At 48.5% G+C, this 20,427-nt stretch overlaps 1 protein-coding gene across 1 annotated transcript; it reads left to right on the top strand.

Moving 5' to 3' along the window:
* Nucleotides 1-428: 428 nt before the first annotated feature.
* LOC101685501 lies at nucleotides 429-14,876 on the top strand. Its single transcript, XM_004753555.3, has 8 exons — nucleotides 429-678; nucleotides 1,305-1,414; nucleotides 2,668-2,816; nucleotides 9,052-9,611; nucleotides 10,708-10,971; nucleotides 11,193-11,468; nucleotides 12,120-12,251; nucleotides 14,014-14,876. The coding sequence occupies exons 1-7, from the start codon at nucleotides 429-431 to the stop codon at nucleotides 12,242-12,244; spliced, it is 1,734 nt and encodes a 577-aa protein (XP_004753612.3). The 3' UTR covers nucleotides 12,245-12,251; nucleotides 14,014-14,876.
* Nucleotides 14,877-20,427: the final 5,551 nt, after the last annotated feature.

Genomic DNA, 20,427 nt, shown 5'->3' with positions numbered 1-20,427 from the left:
AGTTTTCTTCTTACTTGCATGGGAGCGAGCGAGTCAAACCCACTGGTCCTTGGGGGATGAAGCTGAAGGACACAGTATTCTGGGGGACACAGAGGGAACCTCTGGAAAACCTGGGGAAGAGCTCAGAAAAAAACTGCTGGACATCAAAGCAGAGATTTTCACTGAGATCATTGAGTCTGAAGGCCCAGGGCAGAAGGAGAACACTTTGGCAGGGCTGGGGAGATATTGTTTTCATGTAAAACTTCAAAACGGTCCCAAACACATGGCCCAGCAGCTGTGCCAGGTAAGGAGGCCAGAGCAGGACCAGGAGGGCCAAAGGGGAGCTGAAGAGTACGCGGCAGGTGGGGCAAAGGATTGGTCAAGACCAGAGGCTGACCTGTTTCCACTGGGAGGTGGGGGCAGATTGTCTCACCCTGCAGGGCAGGCTCATGTGTGTGCGTGGGGCCGACGGACACACCAGAGGATCCTGGCAGTTTGCCTTCAATGGACAGTTAACCTACCTCTTTGACTCAGAAAACAGAAAGTGGACAGTGGTTCCTCCTGGAGGCCAACAGTTCAGAGTCATGTTGGGCAATGACAAAGAGCTGACCAAGCTCCTTGTGCAGACCGCAAACGGAGACTGTAAGAGCTGGCTCCAGCACGTGTGGGAGCACTGGGATGAGATGCAGGAGACCACAGGTAACTCAGAGGACTGGATGGAGTGCTGGTTCTCTTGAAATGACCTCGACCTACCCACAGTGTGGGCGGTCTGTGTGTGTGTGTGTGTGTGTGTAGAGAGAGAGAAATTGATCCATCCATGGGAAATTCTTCTTGGCAGAATAATGGCTACAGGAATGTTCTAGAATTCTTCCTTTCCCGTCTCACCTCCTGAAATCACTTCCTCAATGCATACACCTTTGTGTTTGGGTATTTCTTGGATTTCTTGCTGGCCCCAAACAGGGGAGCATCAGCCTGTTTCCAGAGATGGTCTTGTGTTCCTTTACTGAGAATTACTGTCTTTTTCGTTTCATCCGGTGTATTACCAGAAATCCTTCAGTGCCACTTGGACTGTCAGCTCCTCAGAGGTGGTCGCTGTCACCATCCTTATCCTGCATCACCTCCTGTCTGTCACAGCAGGAGCGACTGCTTACATTGCAAACCCTGCTTCCCCTTTTGGCGGGAGGAGCCCCTGTGGGACAGGTCACAGCAGCCGCCACAAGGACAGTGATAGACACTGATTGGTAGGATGCAACTACAGGAGCTGAGGAAGCTTCCCCCAGTTTGGGTTCCCGACCTAGGCTCTTATTCTTGTATTTTCATTTCAGTGCCACCAGCCACACAACAAGGTACAGACCCTGGCAAGGCCACGGCCATTGGACCCTACACCTGGATCTTCCCCCTGCTGCTCAGCTGTGCGGTCATAATGGGCATCCTTGTCGGAGACCATTAGATCCACAGGTAGTGAGAGCAGATTGAGACGGAATGGAGGGGCAGATGGCCTGGTGTGAGCACAGGGAATAGTGAATTCCCAGACTCACCTCTGCCCACTGCCTGAAGCTTCTCAGAGGGCAGTGGGACTAGATGAATGAGATCTCATTTCACATGTTGGCAACAGCTTCAACAAGCTCAGCCCTGAGCTCTGATGTGGCCTCAGTCACTAATAAGGCCACTGGGAAAGCGGAGGGGCCAAGACCACTGCTTAAGGCCTGTTGGTGCTTAAGGGATTGAAGGAAGTCATTCCTGGCTCTGACCAGTTCTCCACTGGAGAGAGTGGTGGGTGGGTGGTGTGGGGACAGCGGGGACACACAGCATGGGCCGTACTCCCCTTTGAGAGAGATCAGCATGGCAGCTCCATGGGACATCTCAAGGAGAAGGGGACTCCCTCCTGGCAGTTACAAGGACAGGGGCCCAGGGTCTCATCCGAGGTAGAGGGAGTGGGAAGGCCTCTGCAGACCCACTCAAAAGGCTGGACAGTAGTGCCGTGTTCCCCCTGTCGTGGCTTGGGTCTTCACATGTGAGGCAGCAAATGCCCAGTAGAGACCAAGCATTATGGAACTAGGATGGGACTAGCAGTTCTCTGTGCAACAGTGGGAACCTTGGCTGAGGCTGGTGCCGTCCCTGGCAGCCAGCTTCCTGCAGACCTCAGATCCTGAGCCCCTGAGCAGCCCCTGCTTTGAGCAGAGCTGACCTGGGGGATGGGCTAACTGAGCTCCCCTGTGAGCCGGACCAGGAGTGGGTGGGATGGGGGCAGGATCATCAGACTAAGAGCTCTGTGTGCTACTCTCCAGGAGGCTGGAAGGGAAGGGAAAAGAAGGACTTTTCCACAGGGTTCCCCAAGGTCAGAGTCAAGTGCAGGCCCCTGTCTTCTGTCAGATCCCCCAGCAGGTCCTTTAGGATCTGCTATGAGAGGGAGCCTGGGAACCCGAGTCACGTGAGCACACTGGTTTCTTTGGTCCTGAGCCCAGACCATTGGTAATAGGGCCTGGGGCTGACTCCGTGACTTGGTTCAGGAGGGTGGAGGTTTGTAATGGTGGCTGGGCCCAGGGCTGGGGTCATGGCTGGGGAAAATGCATGCCCCTGGACGAGGGCTGGGCTCGGGGGGGGGGGTAGTGCTGGTGAAGGGCAGCCCCAGGACAGGGGACCCAGGATTTCCTCAGCCACAGAAATAAACACCTGTTCTTTTCTTAGGCTGCCAAGTCTACCAAGAAGCCCTTCAGCGTGGGGACCAGCTCAGCCACTCTGGCTCTGGGCCAGCTGCCTTTGGATGAGCTGTTGTTCATCATTAGACCAGCAGCACTTCCAAGTTTACGAATCCAGAACCTCAGTCCAGCCACCTGGTGCAGGACAGGGAAGCTCCCATGTCCCTTCTTGCATTTCGTGCCTCTCCCGTTCAGCACTTTGCACTGCCATATTCTATGCTGTTTTCTCCCAGTGCTAAGTGATGGAATTCCTGCACTGAAGTGTTAAACACTTGAATGGGGAATCTCTACAAAGAAAACATTTTCCTTCTTGTCCTTTGGTTCTGCAATATCGGGTTCTTCTCTGTAAGAGGACCACGTCCTTGCAGACAGTATCCCCAAAAAGATATTTATGGAAGCTCTAGATCCTCAGGGATTTTTTCTTCTGTGTACTGAGAAACAGGCTCATTGACATATTGTGATTGTTGTCTTTAGTAAATTATGTCCAGGAACGTATATTTAAATAAATATTATCTTTATTATACAATATACTTAATTTGGAATTTTACTATTATTTTTTATTTTTTTTCAAAGATATTGTTTATTTGAGAGAGGGAAAGAGACATATCAAGCTGGGGGGAGGGACAGAGGGAGAGGGAAAAGCAGACTCCCTACTGAGCAGGAAGCTGTTTTGGGACTCCATCCAAGGACCTTGGGATCATGACCTCAGCTGAAGGCAGACACTTAACTGGCTGAGCCACACAAGTGCCTTCAGAATTTCTTTTATATCGCAAGAGAACTCATGGAATTGTGTTCTTCCTCCACTGTACGGGGTAAATAAAAGTGGTGATTCTGTTAGATCTGTTGTGGAGATAGAGAATTGAAGGATCACTCAGAAATCAGCTTTCTAGCAGCCATCTGTCAGTCTCAGACATGATCCTGACAGGCCACATACAAACAAACGTTCTGGAAATGAAGCAGTTGAGAATCTTTCTGAGTGTCCTGGATCCCCCACCACTGTCTCTCTTGTCATCCCTCCCCACCGACTCACCTCCTTCAGAGCACAGTGGGTCTTCACAGCAGAAACAGATCTGCTTCTAACAGTTGATTTATTCGTTCATGAGCAAAAGATTGGTATCCAGAATATACAAAGAGCTCCTCCTGCAAATAAATATCTGTAAGTCTGGCTCTCCAAGATCTGTGAAAATGCTTAGAGCAAGTCACAGACAGTAAATCAGCCCCAGAAATCACTGAACACATCCCAAGTTTTCAACACAAAGAACAATGGGATATATATATATATATATATATATATATATATATATATATATATCAACGGGCTATATATATAACACAAAGAACAATGGGGCTTGCTTTATACATGCATCAAACTGACAAGATTAAAAAAACTATTTTATTTATTTATTTGACAGAGATCACAAGTATACAGAGAGGCAGGTGAGAGAGAGGAGGAAGTAGGCTCCCTGCGGAGCAGAGAGCCCCATGCAGGGCTCAATCCCCCAGGACCCTGGGATCATGACCTGAGTGGAAGGCAGAGGCTTTAACCCACTAAGCCACCCAGCTACCCCAAACTGACAAGATTTTAAAGAGAGCTATAGCAAATGGTGGACAGGAAATGGAATGACAAGAGTTCTCTTCTGCGTTGGTAGGTGTTTAAATGGAATCCCTCATTTAACATATAGTCCACCCTATCCAGATAGCGGTTGGTGTGCTCATCCCAGTGCATGGCAATCCCAGTGTTAATTCGAGGCCGGAAGTATGTGGGGACCAAAAATCAATAGAGGTGTACGATTGTTTTCTGTGGTGCTATGTGTCATAGCAAAAAATTAGCCATAGGATATCCAAATGAGGTACAATATATACAATGTGTTAGGAGATTTCTGTTTCTTTCTAGTTAAGACTAAATAATCTGAACTCTTGTCAAAAAATGACACAAAGGTGAGCTGAAACACAGGATCAACAACGCTTTCAAATATATATTGAGAACTTCTGGACAACATACTCTCCCAGTGGCCTCCTACATCTGAATCTCTTCACCTACACTTACAGATTAAGCTAATCCACTAACAAGGCAAATAAAACACTCTAACCCTCATCTTCAGCACATCCAGGAAATGGAAAATGCCCAAGTCTGTCGATCTCTTTGGCCGTATTGGACATTCCTGGAACAATACAAAGCAGAGTCTAAGGATGAGGAGGCCCTCAGGTACCATGAGACCTACTAGGAGATGATCCTGTGGTGACCCAGATGAATGTCCTGGTGTGGGGGAAATACATCCTAAAATGTCAGCATCAGGGGACATCACCAAAACTGGGAGGACATCAGTGTGACAGCTGAGATACCAGCCAATAGGATCCAGCAGTACATTAGAAGGATTTTTCACCATGACCAGGTGGTTGGTATTTCTGGGCTACAGGAGTGGTTCAACATCCACACACCAAGCAACATGATACACTACCTTCATAAAATAAAAGACAAGATCCATACAATCCTCTCAATAGATGCAGAAAAAGCATTTCACAAGGCACAGCATCCTTTCTTGATGAAAACTCGTCACAGTGTAGGAAGAGAGGGAACATACCTCCATGCCATAAAAGCCATATATGGAAAGCCCACAGTGAATATCATTTTCAATGTGCAAAAACTGAGAGCTTTTCCCCTAAGCTCAGGAACAAGGCAGGGATATCCACTCTGACCACTGCTGTTCAACATAGTCCTAGAAGTTGTAGCCTCAGTAATTGACAATGAAAAGAAGTAAGGAGCCATCTGAATTGCCAAAGGAAAAGTCAAACTCTTAGTTTTCACAGATGACATAATACTCTATATGGGAAACCCAAAAGGTCCCACCCCAAAATTGATAGCACTCATACAGGAATTCAGCAAACTGGCAGGATATAAAATCAAGGCATAGAAATCAGTTGTATTTCTATACACTAACAATGAGACAAAAGAAGCAGAAATAAAAAAGATGATCCTGTTTATAGTTGCACAAAAAACCCTAAGATATGTAGGAATAAACCTAACCAAAGAAGCAAACTACAGAACTATACAAAACTGCAGAACACTCATGAGAGAAATTGAGGAAGACGCAAAGAGTTGGAAAGACATTCCATGCTCACAGATTGCAAGAACAAATATTGTTAAGTGTCTGTGCTACCCAGAGCAATCTACACATTCAGTGCAGTCCCTATGACAATACTATCAGCGTTTTTCACAGAGCTGGAACAAGTAATCCTGAAGTTTGTATGGAACGAGGAAAGACTCCAAATAGCCAAGGCAATGTTGGCAAAGAAAATCAAAGCTGGTGGCATCACATTCTGGACTTTAGGCTCTATTACAAAGCTATCATCTTCAACACAGCATGGTACTGCACAAAAACAGACACATAGATCAATGGAACAGAATAGAGAGTTCAGAAATGGGCCTTCGACTCTATGGTCAACTAATCCCTGACAAAGCAGGAAAGAATATCCTATGGGGAGGGGGAGGCAGTGTCTTCAACAAATGGTGTTTGGAATATTGACCAGCCACATGCAGAAAAATGAAACTGGACCATTTTCTTTTTAAGATTTTATTTATTTATTTGACAGAGAGAGACCACAAGTAGGCAGAGAGGCAGGCAGAGAGAAAAGGAGAAGCAGGCTTCCCATTAAGCACAGAGCCCGATGCAGGGCTTGATCCCAGGACCTTGAGATCATGACGTGAGCTTAAGGCAGAGGCTTAACCACTGAGCCAGCCAGGCAACCCAAAACTGGACCATTTTCTAACACCCTACACAAAAACAGCCTCAAAATCAATGAAAGACCTAAATGTGAGACAGTAATCCATCAAAATCCTTGAGGAGAATATAGATAGCAAGCTCTATGAGCTCACCCGCAACAACTTCTTATAAGACATGTCTCCAGAGGCAAGGGAATCAAAGGCAAATATGATCTACTGGGACTTCCTCAAAATAAAAAGCTCTAGGTTTTGTTGTTATTGTTGTTTTAAAGATTGTGTTTATTTATTTCAGAGAGAGAGCACAAGCAGGGAGGAGGGACAGAGAGAGAGGGAAGAACATACTCTCCGTTGAGCAGGGAGCCCCATGCAGGCCTCAAACCCAGGACCTTTGGATTATTACCTGAGAAGAAGGCAGACACTTAACCAACTAAGCCACCCAGGCACCCCATAAAATGCTTTTGGATAGCAAAGGATCAGTCAACAAAACCAAAAGACCACTACAGAATTGGAGGAGATATTGTAAATGACAGATAAAGGTCCAGAATCCAAAATCTATAAAGAACTTACCACCTCAACACCCAAAAACAAACAATGTAATCAACAAATGAGCAGAAGACATGAACAGACATGTCTCCAAAGAAGACATCCAAATGGCCAACAGACACAGGAAAAAATGCTCAACATCACTCAGCATCAAGGAAATACAAATCAAAACCACCATGAGATACCACCTCACACCAGTCAGAATGGCTAAAATTAACAAGTCAGGAAAGGACCGATGTTGGTGACAATGTGGAGAAAGAGCAACCCTCTTACACTGTTGGTGGGAATGCAAGCTGGTGCTGCCTCTGAGGAAAACCATATGGAGGTTCCTCAAAAAGTTGAAAATAGGGCTACCCTATGACCCAGCAATTGCACTACTGGGGATTTACCCCAAAGATACAAATGTAGTGAACGGATGGGGCAAGTGCACCCCAGTGTTTATGGCAACAATGTCCACAATAGCCAAATTATGGAAAGAGCGCAGATGTCCATCAACAGGTGAATGGATAACGAAGATGTGGTATAATATACTCAGCCGTCAAAAAAAAAAATATATGGAATCTTGACATTTACAACAAGAAGCATGGAACTAGAGGGTATTCTGCTAAGTGAAGTAAGTCAGTCAGAGAAGACAAGTATCACATGGCCTTACTCATATATAGAATTTAAGAAAGAAAACAGAGGATCATGGAAGAAGGGAGGGAGAAATAAAAGAAGACGAAACCAGAGAGGGAGATAAACTATAAGAGACTCTTAATCACAGAAGATTAACTGAGGGCTGCTGGAGGGGCGAGGGGGAGCAGGATGGACAAACTAGGTGGTGGACACTGTGGGGGAGGAGGCCACGTGGTGCAGTCAGCTCTGTTCATGTGAGACATGAACTGCTAGCCTCTACCTTCGAAGCCAGGAAGACATTATATGTCATTTAATTGAGTTTAAATTTTAAAAAATAGGAAAAAGAAAACAATATTAGTGATTTCTCCTCAAGAGGCAAAGTATTATTACAATTCACACAGTGTAGGTATATTCTTTAAATGTCTTTTAAAACTATTTAAAATTATTCATTAAGCTTCTATACTAGAATTGTTAACCCTTAAAAACCTAAATTTCTGGTGGAAATTGAGAAGTAAACGGTAGTTCACTCTTATCCTGGCATTCCTAGCTGATTGGCAGATTTTAAATTCTTTTCGCAATTTTTAGAAACACGTGACTTCTCATAGTACATTTTCCAGTTTGACACAGGACATGCTTACCCACAGACCCACATATCTTGAGTTCCTTTGTAAAAGGAAACCAAAGTAGATAAATCTATGTTCCATAAATAAATAAATAAATAAATGCAGGCTAGAACAGTTCATCCAGCTTCTGGTAGAGCCCTACACATATCGGGTCACACCTGATTCAGTCGGCTGAGTTTGGTTCCTCCAGGTGCTGTTGTTTACAATGTGGCTATTTAGTTCTCAAAGCCCAGAACTAAAGAGTGTTTCCAGTGACTGAAGGGGATGGGATACTTTATTATCTATCATACTTACAATAAGTCTAGCATTATGTGGCTGATTTTATGCAATTTATAGGATAGGGAGATGATCGTGAGTGAAAGTGATGTACTCTCGCTCCAACACTCACTTTGTCTCAGAGCTAAAGTGTGGTCACTGAAAAAAAAATCACTCATTTTTTTTTCCTCCTCTGCAAACCTGAAGGTAGCAGTGCTTGGAAATAGGATTCTCTGTAGAATTTACGGGTTGATAAGTGGTTCCATAGCTGGAGGAATAGCATTCCTCTGCTTTTACTTCCAGAGCCTGAGAACGTGCGTTAAAAGTGGGTATTAAGAAGGGCACGTATTGCCTGGAGCACTAGGTGTGGTGCAAAAAACAATGAATTCTGTTATGCTCAAAAGAAAAAAAAAAAAAAAAGTTGGCCACAGGCCCATATGCTTCTCCTACAAAGATACAGGACTTGAAGCTAGGAGCCTGCAAAAAGAAGAGAGGATTGTGTATAAATTATCTCACCAAACTTGGTTCTTACAAAAGATGGGGGTAAAATTCATCAAGTGCTCAAAAAGAATCCAGTTATCTTGTCACACCCATAGGCCCACGTGTCTCTCTCTAGCGGTTTTCCAGGGCAGAAAGTACTCCTTGCTGCGAGGGCAGGTCCGAGCCCCGCCCGTCCGCGCCCCGCCCACCCGGAGACCCGAACCCAGGCCACCGCAGGGCCCCCAGCAGGATTCTTTCGCGGCCTCGGGCTCAGCGAGTCCTGCATCTGCGCCTTTAGCTCGGTCCTCCGCCGCTTCCTCTGCCTCTCCCGCCTCCGCCCGCGCGCGTTCCCTGGCGTCTGTCACACATGTAAGAAGTTGAAGTTGGGTGAATTCCTGTCGCCAACTGGCGTCTGGTCCCTCTCGGCGGGAGACAGGCGCCCTCCCGCGCAGCCCGCCCGGCCCAGCAAGCGCGTTCTGCTTCCCACCGGGGCTCCTTCGGAAGCCACTCCGCGCCTCCCCTGGACCCCCCCCCCCCGCCCCCGGCTCGGGGTCGCGATGGAGCCCACGGCCGCCACCACGCTCACGGGGCGCTCGGGGCTCCTGTTCCTGCTGTTTCTCCTGCGGCTGCCGCGCGGGATCACGGCGGCGCCGGCCGGGTTGGTCGTGGGCGCGACGCGCAGAGGAGCAGGGACAGGTGAGTCCCGGGATCTTGGGACCCTTGTCGCCGGCTTGGGCTGCCCCCTCACTTCCCCAACCCCGCCAAGCCGCCGCCGCCGCCCGCGGGCTCCTTTCCGGCTCCGCGGAGTCCGCCGGGACTTTGCCGCCTTGTGGAAAAGAGGGGACCTGGGCGACCACGGACTGCCCGGCTCTGGGTGCTGGAGCGGGGGCGAGGGTGGGGAGAGGCCGCGGCGGGGAGTCCGCTGTCGCCTCCAGCCCCCGCCTGCCCCCTCGGGAAGCGGGAGCCCAGCCCTGGAGGCCCGGGCTGCCTACAGGACAGGGCGATCGCGCAGGGTCTGGACCCCGCACACCCCCGCGACTCTGGCACTGAAGCAACTTCTCCAGGAGTCCCCACCTCTGCCCCTCCAGCGCTCCCCCTGGATATATTTTGTGGACCTTTTTGGGTTTTTCTGTTTGGGGAGTTTTTTGTTTTGTTTTGTTTTGTTTTGTTTTTTCTTATATTTTATATCATTCTGACTTATGCATTTCTCTGAGCCTTGTGATCCCTTCCTCTAGTCTCTGCTCAGGAAATTCTTAGTCATTTAGTTAGTGCAACACGGGACAGGCCTTTCTTCACTTTACCTGGACTCATCCTTGCAGCACATTAGCGCCATCTGCTGGGCCCTACGGAATCCTGCGACCCATCTCCTGAACTCTCCCTTCTCTGAGTTTGGATGCTATCCTCACTGCCCCTACCCTGCCCCAGCTCCTCAGGAGCAGCCCCCTCCCTGCCCCTCATCTTCCTCCAGGACACTGGCCTGCGTCCTGACAGTCCTGACATGCAGGCCTCCTCTGCTATGGCCAGGCTGGCCTGTGTGTGCACTGGGTAGAGTGACTGATGGTTTGGCCTGGTAGGCCCAGGTTCCCATCTGGGGATATGTGTACTTCCAGAGGTATCCTGATCCTATCCCAAAAGGGGAAGGGCGCCAGCCTCTACACTGGGGGAGCCGCTGTGTGGGGACAATCCTTGCTCCTCCTTCCACACATTCTATTGCTGTCACCTGGATGGCAGCGGGGTGCCTGCTGCTCTTTTTCTTCCAGCACCAAGTTCCACCTGTGTTTTTCCTTCCCAGATGCTCTCTTGCTTTCCTACAATTTCTCCATCACATCTCAGGCCAGGCCTGGACAACCATGGTGTGAGATTCAAGGCCAGGTCAATGGAAACGAGTTTCTTTATTATGCCTGTGGAAGCAAGCGGGTCATATCCGTTGGTCCTTGGGGGATGAAGCTGAAGGACACAGCATTTTGGGACACACAGATGGAACCTCTGGAGGACCTGGGGGAAGAGTTCAGAAAGAAACTGCTGGACATCAAAGCAGAGATTTTCACTAAGAGCGGTGAGTCCAAAGGCCCAGGGCAGAAGGAGAACACTTTGGCACGGCTGGGGAGCTATGGTGTTCATGTAAAACTTCGAAGTGGGTCCCAGCAGCCAGGGCAGACAAGGAGGCCAGAGAAGGACCAGGAGGGTGAAGGGGAGCTGAGGAGTGTGCAGCGGGTAGGTCAAAGGATTGATCAAGACCAGAGGCTGAACTGTTTCCCCTGGTGGGGGCGGGGGCAGATTCTCTCACCCTGCAGGGCAGGCTCATGTGTGAGCGTGGGGCCCACGGACACAGCAGAAGATCCTGGCGGTTTGTCTTCAATGAGCAGTTCACCTGCCTCTTTGACCCAGAGAACAGAAAGTGGATACAGTTTCCTCCTGGAGGCCAACAGGTTAAGGACATGTTGGACGGTGACAGAGAGCTGACCGAGCTCCTCATGAAGATCGCAAACGGAGACTGTAAGGGATGGCTCCAGAAACTGCGGGAGCACAGCAATGAGATGCAGGAGACCGTAGGTAACTACAAGCCTGGATGGAGTGCTGGTTCTCTTGAAGAGATTGGCTGACCCCGCCATAGTGTGTGTATGTGAGTGTGTGTGTGTGTGTGTGTGTGTGTGTGTGTGTGTGATGATGCATACATGATGAGTTGTGCTTGGGAGTACAAGGGCCACTAGTGTGTCCTAGTGTCCTTCCTTTCCCTGCTCACCTCCCGGCATCTCTCCCTACTGCACATACCTTTATTTCTCTCTGGATTTCTTGCTGGCCCCAACCTGAAGGCCTCATTCTGTTTCCAGAGATTTACTTCTTACTGTTCCCTTTTCTGGTCCTCATTGTTGTTTTTTGTGTCCCCTGGTCTCTTTCTTGAAATCCTTCAGTGCCAGGTGAAATGTCAGCTCCTGACAAGATGTCTCTGTCACCATCCATACGTGTCCCCTCCTCTTCTGTCACAGCACGAGTGACTGTCTATACGGAAAGCCTTGCTTCCCCCATTAGCTATATGATCTGCATGAACCTTCCATCCCCAGGACCAGTCACAGCGGCTGCCACAAACATGGCAGAAGGAAGACATCTGGGCTGTAGGATTACGTGGGGAAGCAGCAGCTAAAGACTCATGCCCCCGGTTTGGGGCCCCTGATCAGGGCTCTCACTACTGTGTTTTCATTTCAGGGGCACCGGCCACAAGCCTGCATGTACCTCTGGTCAAAGACGCCGCCATCAGGCCGATCACTTCTGTCCTCCATGTGGTCCTCACGCACTCAATCCTCCTTGTTGTCCAAGGCATGGTCCTTTGAATGACAGGTACTGTGGGCAGAACTGAGTCAGAAGTGAGAGGCAGATGGCCCGAGGTGAGCACAGAGAAAGGCGAATGGCCAGCCCTCGTCCTTTTACTTGAACCTTCTCACCTGAACATGAGACCAGATGCGTTGGACTGTATTAGCTTCTCCCAAGAAAGAGACTCATCAGGAGCTGTTGATGTAGAGGTTGAGGTAGATAATTATTACAAGGGATTGGCTCATGACTAGTGGGTCTGTGAGCTGGAGAAACAGGGAAGCTGGTGGTGGGCTTCCAGTGCAAACCTGAAGGCCTGAGAATCAGGGCATCTGTGGTGTAAGTCTAGGTCTAGGTCCAGGTCCAAAGAACCAAACACCAGGAGTGCTAATGACCAACACTGAGGGCAGGAGAAGGATGGCCCAGCCAAACTGAGAGCAAAGTCACCTTTCCTCCTCCGTTTGTTCCATTCAGGCCCTCGTGGATTCGATGAGGACAGTCTCCTTTACTCAGTCTACTGATTGAAATGCTCATGTCTTCCAGAAACACTCTCTAGACAGACCCAGAAAGAATGTTTTCCCAGCTACTGGGGGGTGTCCCTTGGCCCGTCAAGTTGACCTATAGAAGGAGCCGGGACCAAGTTCTCACATGCTTGATGGCTGTTACCTGGGCAAGCTTATTCCTTGAGCTCTGATATCGCCTTGCTAAGGCTGCTGGAAAAGCACAGGGCTCCCCTGACCCCAAACTTTACATCCTGTTTTTGCTAAAGGGATTGAGCAAAATCAGGCCTGGCTCAGACCAGCTTTTCACCTTGGGTGGCGCCCAAGTAAGGGGTGGTGTGCAGACAGTAGGAGCATCAGGCATGGACAACACTCTGGATTGGGGAAGAGCAGCAGGTGGCCGCATGTGATGTGCCCTAGGGATGGGGACCTCTCCATGCTGTGTCCAGGAGAGGGGCCTGTGTCTGAACCAAAGAAAAGGGGTGGGAAGGCCGTTGCCCACCCAACCAAAGGCTGGCTTGCAGGGCTCTGCTCCCATGCTACTCTTCTTGGGTGGTGGCAGCTAACCAGAGGGCCCATGGGGGAGACTCTCCAGGATGAGCTTCGAAGGCCAGAGCTCCAGGGTCCCTGGGACACCTGGCTCAGCCCTGGTGCTCTCAGAACCTGGCAGCTAGCCTCCTGCAGAGCCCAGAGCCCCATCCAGCTGAACTACCTCTGCCTTGAGCAGAGGTGCCTCAGAGTGCCTCTGGAGGGGGCACTGAGCTGCTGTTAGAATGGGATTCTGTCTCCTGACTGGACCAGGAAAAGGTGTGGCAGGGCAAGGACAGTCACACTCAGACCTTGTGTTCAGCTACCAAGGGGAGGAAAGTCTGAAGACAGGGGAAGATGGATCTTTGCCTGTAACCTTCCCCAAGGCTACAGGAACCAGGATCCAGGTCCCTTTCTGGGTAGGGCCCCAGCCACACCCTTAGGCCTTCTCACATGGCCAGAGGGTGGCCAGGATCTATGTCATAGGAACAGATGAATCATTGGCGGCTTTACTCTTGAACCTAGGTGTTCAGTAGTAAGGCCTGGATGACTGTTTTATGGTAATGAGGGAAGAGTTTGGTCAGGCTGCTGGACCCAGGGGTTGGGTGTCCCAGGGTTGGGGGAGGGGCGGATAGTGTATGGTGATACTTGACCCTCAGTGTGAGCTGGGCTTTGAGCCAGGCAGTAACTGGGGAGGGAGAAGCCCAAGAAGACTGACCCAAGATTGTCATAGCCACTGGAACAAGCTCCTGTTTCTCTTTTAGAGGCTGAAGTTGCTACAGAAGGCCTGAGGATCTGCTCTCCTACACCTGCTCTCCCTTCTGATGAGTTGCTTCTACCTGCTGTCCATATCCACCGATGGGACCTTTGATCCTTGTAGTGAAGGCGGAATTCTCCAGTCCTCCAGGAGATCATGATTATGGTGGAGATGGAGTATTTCCCTGCCTTCGTTCTCGGTCATGATGACCCACTTCTGCACTTTTTCATAACATGGATACTCTGGTGATTGTAAGGACCTATTTAGCCAGAGCAACTCCATCTTGGGTAAATAGCCATTTTTGTTGTTTCTGCAATAAAACTTAAATTGACCCTGCCCCCCCCAGAGAAACTTAATTAGAAACAAGTCTGGGAAACCAGTGAAATGTAGTCGGCTAGTTCCTGATAACAGAGCCCAGAATACAAGGACGAGTCAGGGCAGATAGAGACATCTAATCAGTACAAAGTACTGTTTGTAACAGTGAGAAGGTCTTGCCCAAACCTAAATGACTCCATCTTGGGAAGGACGACGATCTTATTATTCACATTGAATATGTTAACTGACTAAGCCTTCCCAGAAAGTACTGTTTGTAACTGTCCTAGTATGGAGTAATCTTGAATAACACGTCACCAGACCGGATGAAACTAGCCAATCAGCAAGAGACACACAAACCCAATGGGTTGAGATACCAAAATATGGGTTACTGTTTTACCCAATAAAAGGTAGCCTGTAAGATTGGGAGGGGTCACTCTCTTTGGAGACACCCCTAGCCAGTCAGTCTGACTTCTAATGCTTAGCATAGAATAGAGCTTTGCATCTTTCACCTTGTCTCAGTCTCGTTCCCCTGACCAATCAGTTTAACTTCTAATACTTATCATAAATAAAGCTTTAAGTAGCGTTCACTTTGTCTCAGTCTCATTTCATTTAATAACAGACCTAACAGTGATAACTGTTGGGATTCCTGTACTTGGCCTTCTAACTGGGCTTTGAGCCAGGCAGTAACTGGGGAGGGAGAAGCCCTGTACTTGGCCTTCTAACTGACTGAACAAGAATTCTGAACAAAGAATATTTTCCAAGTTCTCCTTCCGTGTTGGAAATCAGACACATGGACAGGACTGGAGGAGATTATGCTGAGTGAAATAAGTCAAGCGGAGAGAGTCAATTATCATATGGTTTCACTTACTTGTGGAGCATAAGGAATAATATGGAGAATATTAGAAGAAGGAAGGGAAGAATGAAGAAGGTGGAAATCGGAGGGGGAGATGAACCATAGAGACTGTGGACTCTGAGAAACTGAGAGTTTTAGATGGGGAGGGGGTGGGGGATGGGTGAACCTGGTGGTGGGTATTAAGGAGGGCACATATCACCTGGAGCACTGGGTGTTAAATGCATACAGTGAATCATGGAACACTACCTCAAAAACTAATGATGTGCTGTATGGTGCCTAACATAACATAATACAAAATAGTAATAATAAAAAAAAATGTTTTATCATGGACAAAGGATCAGTATCCAGAATATTTAAAGCACTCTTACAACCATTGGAACAAGTCTGGTTCTCCAAAGCTGCAGTACATGGCAAATAAGCCTATGAAAGGCTTGAAAATCTCACAAATAATCAAGAAAACTCTACTTGAAAGGACAGTGGGAATGGGAAAAGGTGGTAAAAGATACAAACTTGCAGGTATGAGACTCATAAATTCTGGGGATTAATGTGCAGCATAGTGACAATGGTTAATATTATGGAACTGTGTATTCTTTATCTTTTTTTAAAACACACATATCTATTAGTTTAATATATTAAAAATTCAAATTCTATCCAGTCAACTTAAAATATTATATTTTATAACCAGAGCATATGAAAGGGGAAAAAAAGCCACTACTTGGAAACTGAATCTTACCCAGAAAACTCAAGAGGAAACTTTTTATACATTCATGTAATTCCAAGATTAACTAAGTCCTGCCAGAACTATTTCCTAAAATAAGCCATCTTTTATTACGACAAATCTTTAATGTCACGTTGCTTAAAATTTTCATTAAACTTTTGCTTATCAAATTTATCCTAAAATTGGAAGCCAATTCCTCTGACATTTACACAATTCAGTTCAATTAGTGACTTAATAAATAGGTTATCTTGTTTACTGACTGGTATGAGAAAATCTGATTTTTTTATTGGAAGCCATTATTGGGGCACCTCGGTGGCTCAGTCCAGTAAGTATCTGCCTTCTGCTCAGGTGAGGATCCTGGGATGCTGAGAGGCAAGGCTCCCATCTTGGCCTCTGCCTGCCTCGTTCTCAGTGCTCAGCCTGCTCCCCGCTCTCCCTCTGTCACACTCCCCATTACCCATACCCTATCATTCTCTCTCTCCTTCTCTCTCTCAAATAAAAAAAATGGAACAGTCATTGAGTTTCTCTGAGTTGCTAGGTCCAGTAACACTGGTGTAAAACCCATGTGCTCCTGGGGCGGGGCAAAGCCCAGGACCACCCACAGCCAGCAGCAAGCTCAGCTCTCCCTCGAGGAGGCAGAACACACAGCTCTCCTTGGGTGGTGGCAGCTAAGACTGAGGGCTCCTGGGAGAGACTCTCCAGGATGAGATTTGAAGGCCAGAGCTCCAGGGTCCCCTGGGACACCTGGCTCAGCCCTGGTGCTCTCAGAACCTGGCAGCTAGCCTCCTGCAGAGCCCAGAGCCCCAGCCAGCTGAACTGCCCCTGCCTTGAGCAGAGATGCCTCAGAGTGGCTCAGGAGGGGGCTTGAGCTGCTGTTAGAATGGGATGCTATCACCTGATCGGACCAGGAAAAGGTGTGGCGGGCAAGGACAGTCACACTCAGACCTTGTTTTCAGCTACCAAGGTGAGGAGAGGCTGAAGACAAGGGAAGATGGATTTGTGTCTAAAAGCCTCCCCAAGGCTACAGAAACCAGGATCCAGGTCCCTCTCTTTGGGTAGGCCTCCCAGCTGCTCCTTTATGGCTTCTGATCCAAAAGGTGGATCAAGATGTAATTAAATGGGGGGCGCTTGGGTGGCTCAGTGGGTTAAAGCCTCTGCCTTCGGCTCAGGTCATGATCCCAGGATCCTGGGATCAAGCCCCCCATCGGGCTCTTTGCTCAGTGGAGCCTGCTTCTCTCTCTCTCTCTCTGCCTACTTGTGATCTCTCTCTGTGTCAAATAAATAAAATTTAAAAGTTAAAAAAAAAAGATGTAATTAAATGGAAAGATGATTCATTCCTGGTTTTAGTCTTTTTTTTTTTTTTTTAAGATTTTATTTATTTATTTGACAGACTTACAGCAAAAGAGGAAACACAAGCAGGGGGAGTGGGAGAGGGAGAAACAGGCTTCCCACTGAGCAGAGAGCCTGATGAGATGCAGGGCTCAATACCAGGACCCTGGGATCATGACCTGAGGAGAAAGTAGACACTTAAGGACTGAGCCAACCAGACGCCCACCCCCCCCCCCGTTTTAGTCTTGAGCCCCACTTTTTGGTAGGGGGTCTGGAGCTGATTCTGTGTTGTGCTAATGAGGGAAGAAGGTGTTCAGGCTCTGGATCCAGGGTTGGGAGCTGTGGGGGAGGGGGTGCTGGGCCATCAGTGAGGACAGGTCTTTGAGAAAGGGAGTGACTGGGGGGTGGGGGCAGTAGGACTGACCCAGGATTTCCTCAGCCACTTGAACAAGCTCCTGTCTATCTTTCAGAAGCTGAGGTTGCTACAAGGAGCCCCTGGCATGTGCTCTCCTGCACCCACTGTCCCTCCTGTGGGATGGTTTTTCCACCATCTGCTGTTCACCTTAACCAATGGGAGCGTTGACCCTTAGGGTGGAGGGAGAACCCTCCAGATCACCATGATTATGGAGGAGATGGAACATTTCATTGCCTTCTTTCTTGGTCATGATAATCCACCTCTGCACTCTTTCATAACATTAACACTGTTTTCTGTTGGTGCTGACTGCTGGAATCCCAACAGTTTGCCTTCTAACTGCTTAAACAAGAATTTTTTTTTCAAAGAGAGGAGAGCTAAGGGGGTAGAGTAGTGGGAGGACCAAGGCTTCCCTCATCCCTCAAACACAGCTAGATAAACATCAAGTCATCCTGAACACCCAAGACAGAGAACTGAGGATGGACAGTACAAACTACACAATGAGAGGGAGAAAAGAGGCCACGTCATCATGGAGGGTAGGGGTTGCCGAGGTGTGATTTGGGGGAGAAGGGTACTGCAGGTGCTGCAGAGGGGAAGCGGCCCTGGTCATGGAGAGAAGCGATAGAAAGACAGAGGGAGAGAGGAGCTCACAGGGGATCGCACAAGGCAAACACTTCCCCAAAGCCGTTGACTGGGAAAACAAGATAGGTTGATGAGAGTTTTGACAACAACCAGCAGAGCTCAAAGACTGGAGTTTCAGAAGTCTGCGGTGTGGCCGGTGTGGAGTCTGGCAGGCACAGCAGCGGTCCTGTGGAGAAGGAGGGCGGACAGCCTGGGAGCTGAGAGCCTGATCTGAGGTTCCCTTGGGACGCACTGGGAAAGAGTGTTCTTGCTTCTTAGGGAGCATCTGGGAGAGGTGGCATTGCTTCCAAGAAACAGTGGGCCCCATCGTGTTCCCCCTCCCCCAGCCCCTTAGCATGGTGGCAGAGAAACCTCCTGAGGGTGGCTAACCTTGAGGCTGGCTTTTGGCTGACTCTACTCCAAACTCCAAGCTCCTTTTCCTTGGTGTGGCTTCTCTCTGGGAGAAAGCCTCATCAGTCCCAACATGGGAGACATTCCCCCAGAGGATCAGAAAAGGTCCTGGCCACACCAGGTTCCTAAAGTTTGTAGACTTGGAACAAAGCCAGTGTGCCTGGCACAGAGCAGGGGGGTGGGTGGCAGGTGGCCTGGACACAGGGTGAAGGCAGGGATCTGAAGCAAGTACCGGGTGTGATATTCTTACTCTGGACTCACTTGTGAGGCCCCGCAGAAGGGAAGAGAGGAAGCCTAGGGATGTGGGATGATTAATTTTGCCTGTTCACTTGGAGAATATTTTGGATAAAATTGACATTTAAATGGTGAGCTTCAAGTAAAGGAGAATGTCCTTCAGAACATTGCCGGGCCTTGTCAAATCAGGGGAAGGCCTGAAAAGAACAAGAATGACCTCCCGCAAAGAACGGGGAGCTCTCCCACAGACTGCCTTCAGACTCCATCTGCACTGCTGAGTCTAGGATGGCTTCAGGATGTGGAGTTAATGGCCTCCACAGGCGCATGAGTAAATCTCTCACTATCTCTCTACCTGTCTGCACGTCATACTGCTTCTATTTTGGGGGGAAGTCTGACTAAAACGGGTGGGTGAGGAAGACTTAACAACAGGTGATATTGGTACCCAACGTTCGCAGGACACAGGCTGTTGGCCCATGTGATCCAAACTACCTGACACAGGAAGGTTCTAGAACAGAAAGCCTGGAGGCTGATGGTGAGAACCTTAGGGTTTTGGAGAGGAAGAGATTTCAGGAGGTGAATAGGGCCAGAGAGATTGTGTGGGAAATCCCTTAGCAGCCATGAATTTCAAGCAGAAATATCATTGGGAATACACTATCCACAGAAGGCTTAGAGGGTGATCTCATCTCCAAAGAGCTGATTCAGGTGCCTGCCATCTCCTACACCAAAGTGAGGGTCAGGGTCTCTAGAGATTAAGAGTGCGCACCTCCCAATTCCCATCCTCAGCTGCTCTCCTCTCTAGAAAGGCCTGGGGTGACCATGCTGATGAGGGGCAGGAGGGAGACGCTGCCCACGGCTGGAGCACAGAGAGGGAGAAGGGAACAAAGAGGCAGGACCTGACAAAAAACTGACCAGGAGCTGTTTGGAGCCATTTAACTTGTCACGTCAAATTCTGAAACTGATGTATTTCTGGTGTCCCCATTTTTCAGAACCATACACATTTTGAAACAAGCCTAAACTTCTTAAGACGTTGTGTGTCTTGTACAGAACACCTTTTCTCCTGAACCATATGACAGAGCTGTCACACTGATGTCCTCCCAGTTTTCATGATGTCCTGATGCCAACATTTTAGGGTATAGTTTCCCCACACCAGGACATTCCCCTGGGTCACCACAGGATCATCTCCTAGTAGGTCTCATGGTACCTGAGGGCCTTCTTGTCCTCAGGCTCTGCTTCAAGTTGTTCCAGCAACATCCAATATGGCCAAAGAGATCGATGGACTTGGGTGTTTTCCATTTCCTGGATGTGTTGAAGATAAGGGTTAGAGTGTTTTATTTGCCTTATTGGTGGATTCGTTTAATCTGTAAATGTAGGTGAAGAGATTCAGATGTAGGAGGCCACTTGGACTGAATGTTGTCCAGAAGCTCTCAATGTGTATTTGAAAGGTTTGTTCAGCTGGTGTTTTAACCCAATTTTGCATCATTTTTTTAGAGTAGTTCAGATTATTTAGTCTTAGAGAGAAACAGAAATC

This window comes from Mustela putorius, unplaced genomic scaffold, assembly GCF_011764305.1.
Source record: "Mustela putorius furo isolate JIRA1106 unplaced genomic scaffold, ASM1176430v1.1 tig00000450_pilon_pilon_pilon, whole genome shotgun sequence".
Lineage (NCBI taxonomy): Eukaryota > Metazoa > Chordata > Mammalia > Carnivora > Mustelidae > Mustela > Mustela putorius.
The sequence above is the reverse complement of the archived record's forward strand: the minus strand, read 5'-3'. Positions and strand labels throughout refer to the sequence as shown.

Excerpts from the sequence above, each read along its gene's own strand:
- LOC101685501 (XM_004753555.3), top strand. The coding sequence starts at position 429 with ATGTGTGTGCGTGGGGCCGACGGACACACCAGAGGATCCTGGCAGTTT. Across the intron at positions 9,612-10,707 it reads GCGCAGAGGAGCAGGGACAG|ATGCTCTCTTGCTTTCCTAC; the intron begins GTGAGTCCCGGG and ends TTTCCTTCCCAG. Across the intron at positions 10,972-11,192 it reads AGAGATTTTCACTAAGAGCG|ATTCTCTCACCCTGCAGGGC; the intron begins GTGAGTCCAAAG and ends GGGCGGGGGCAG.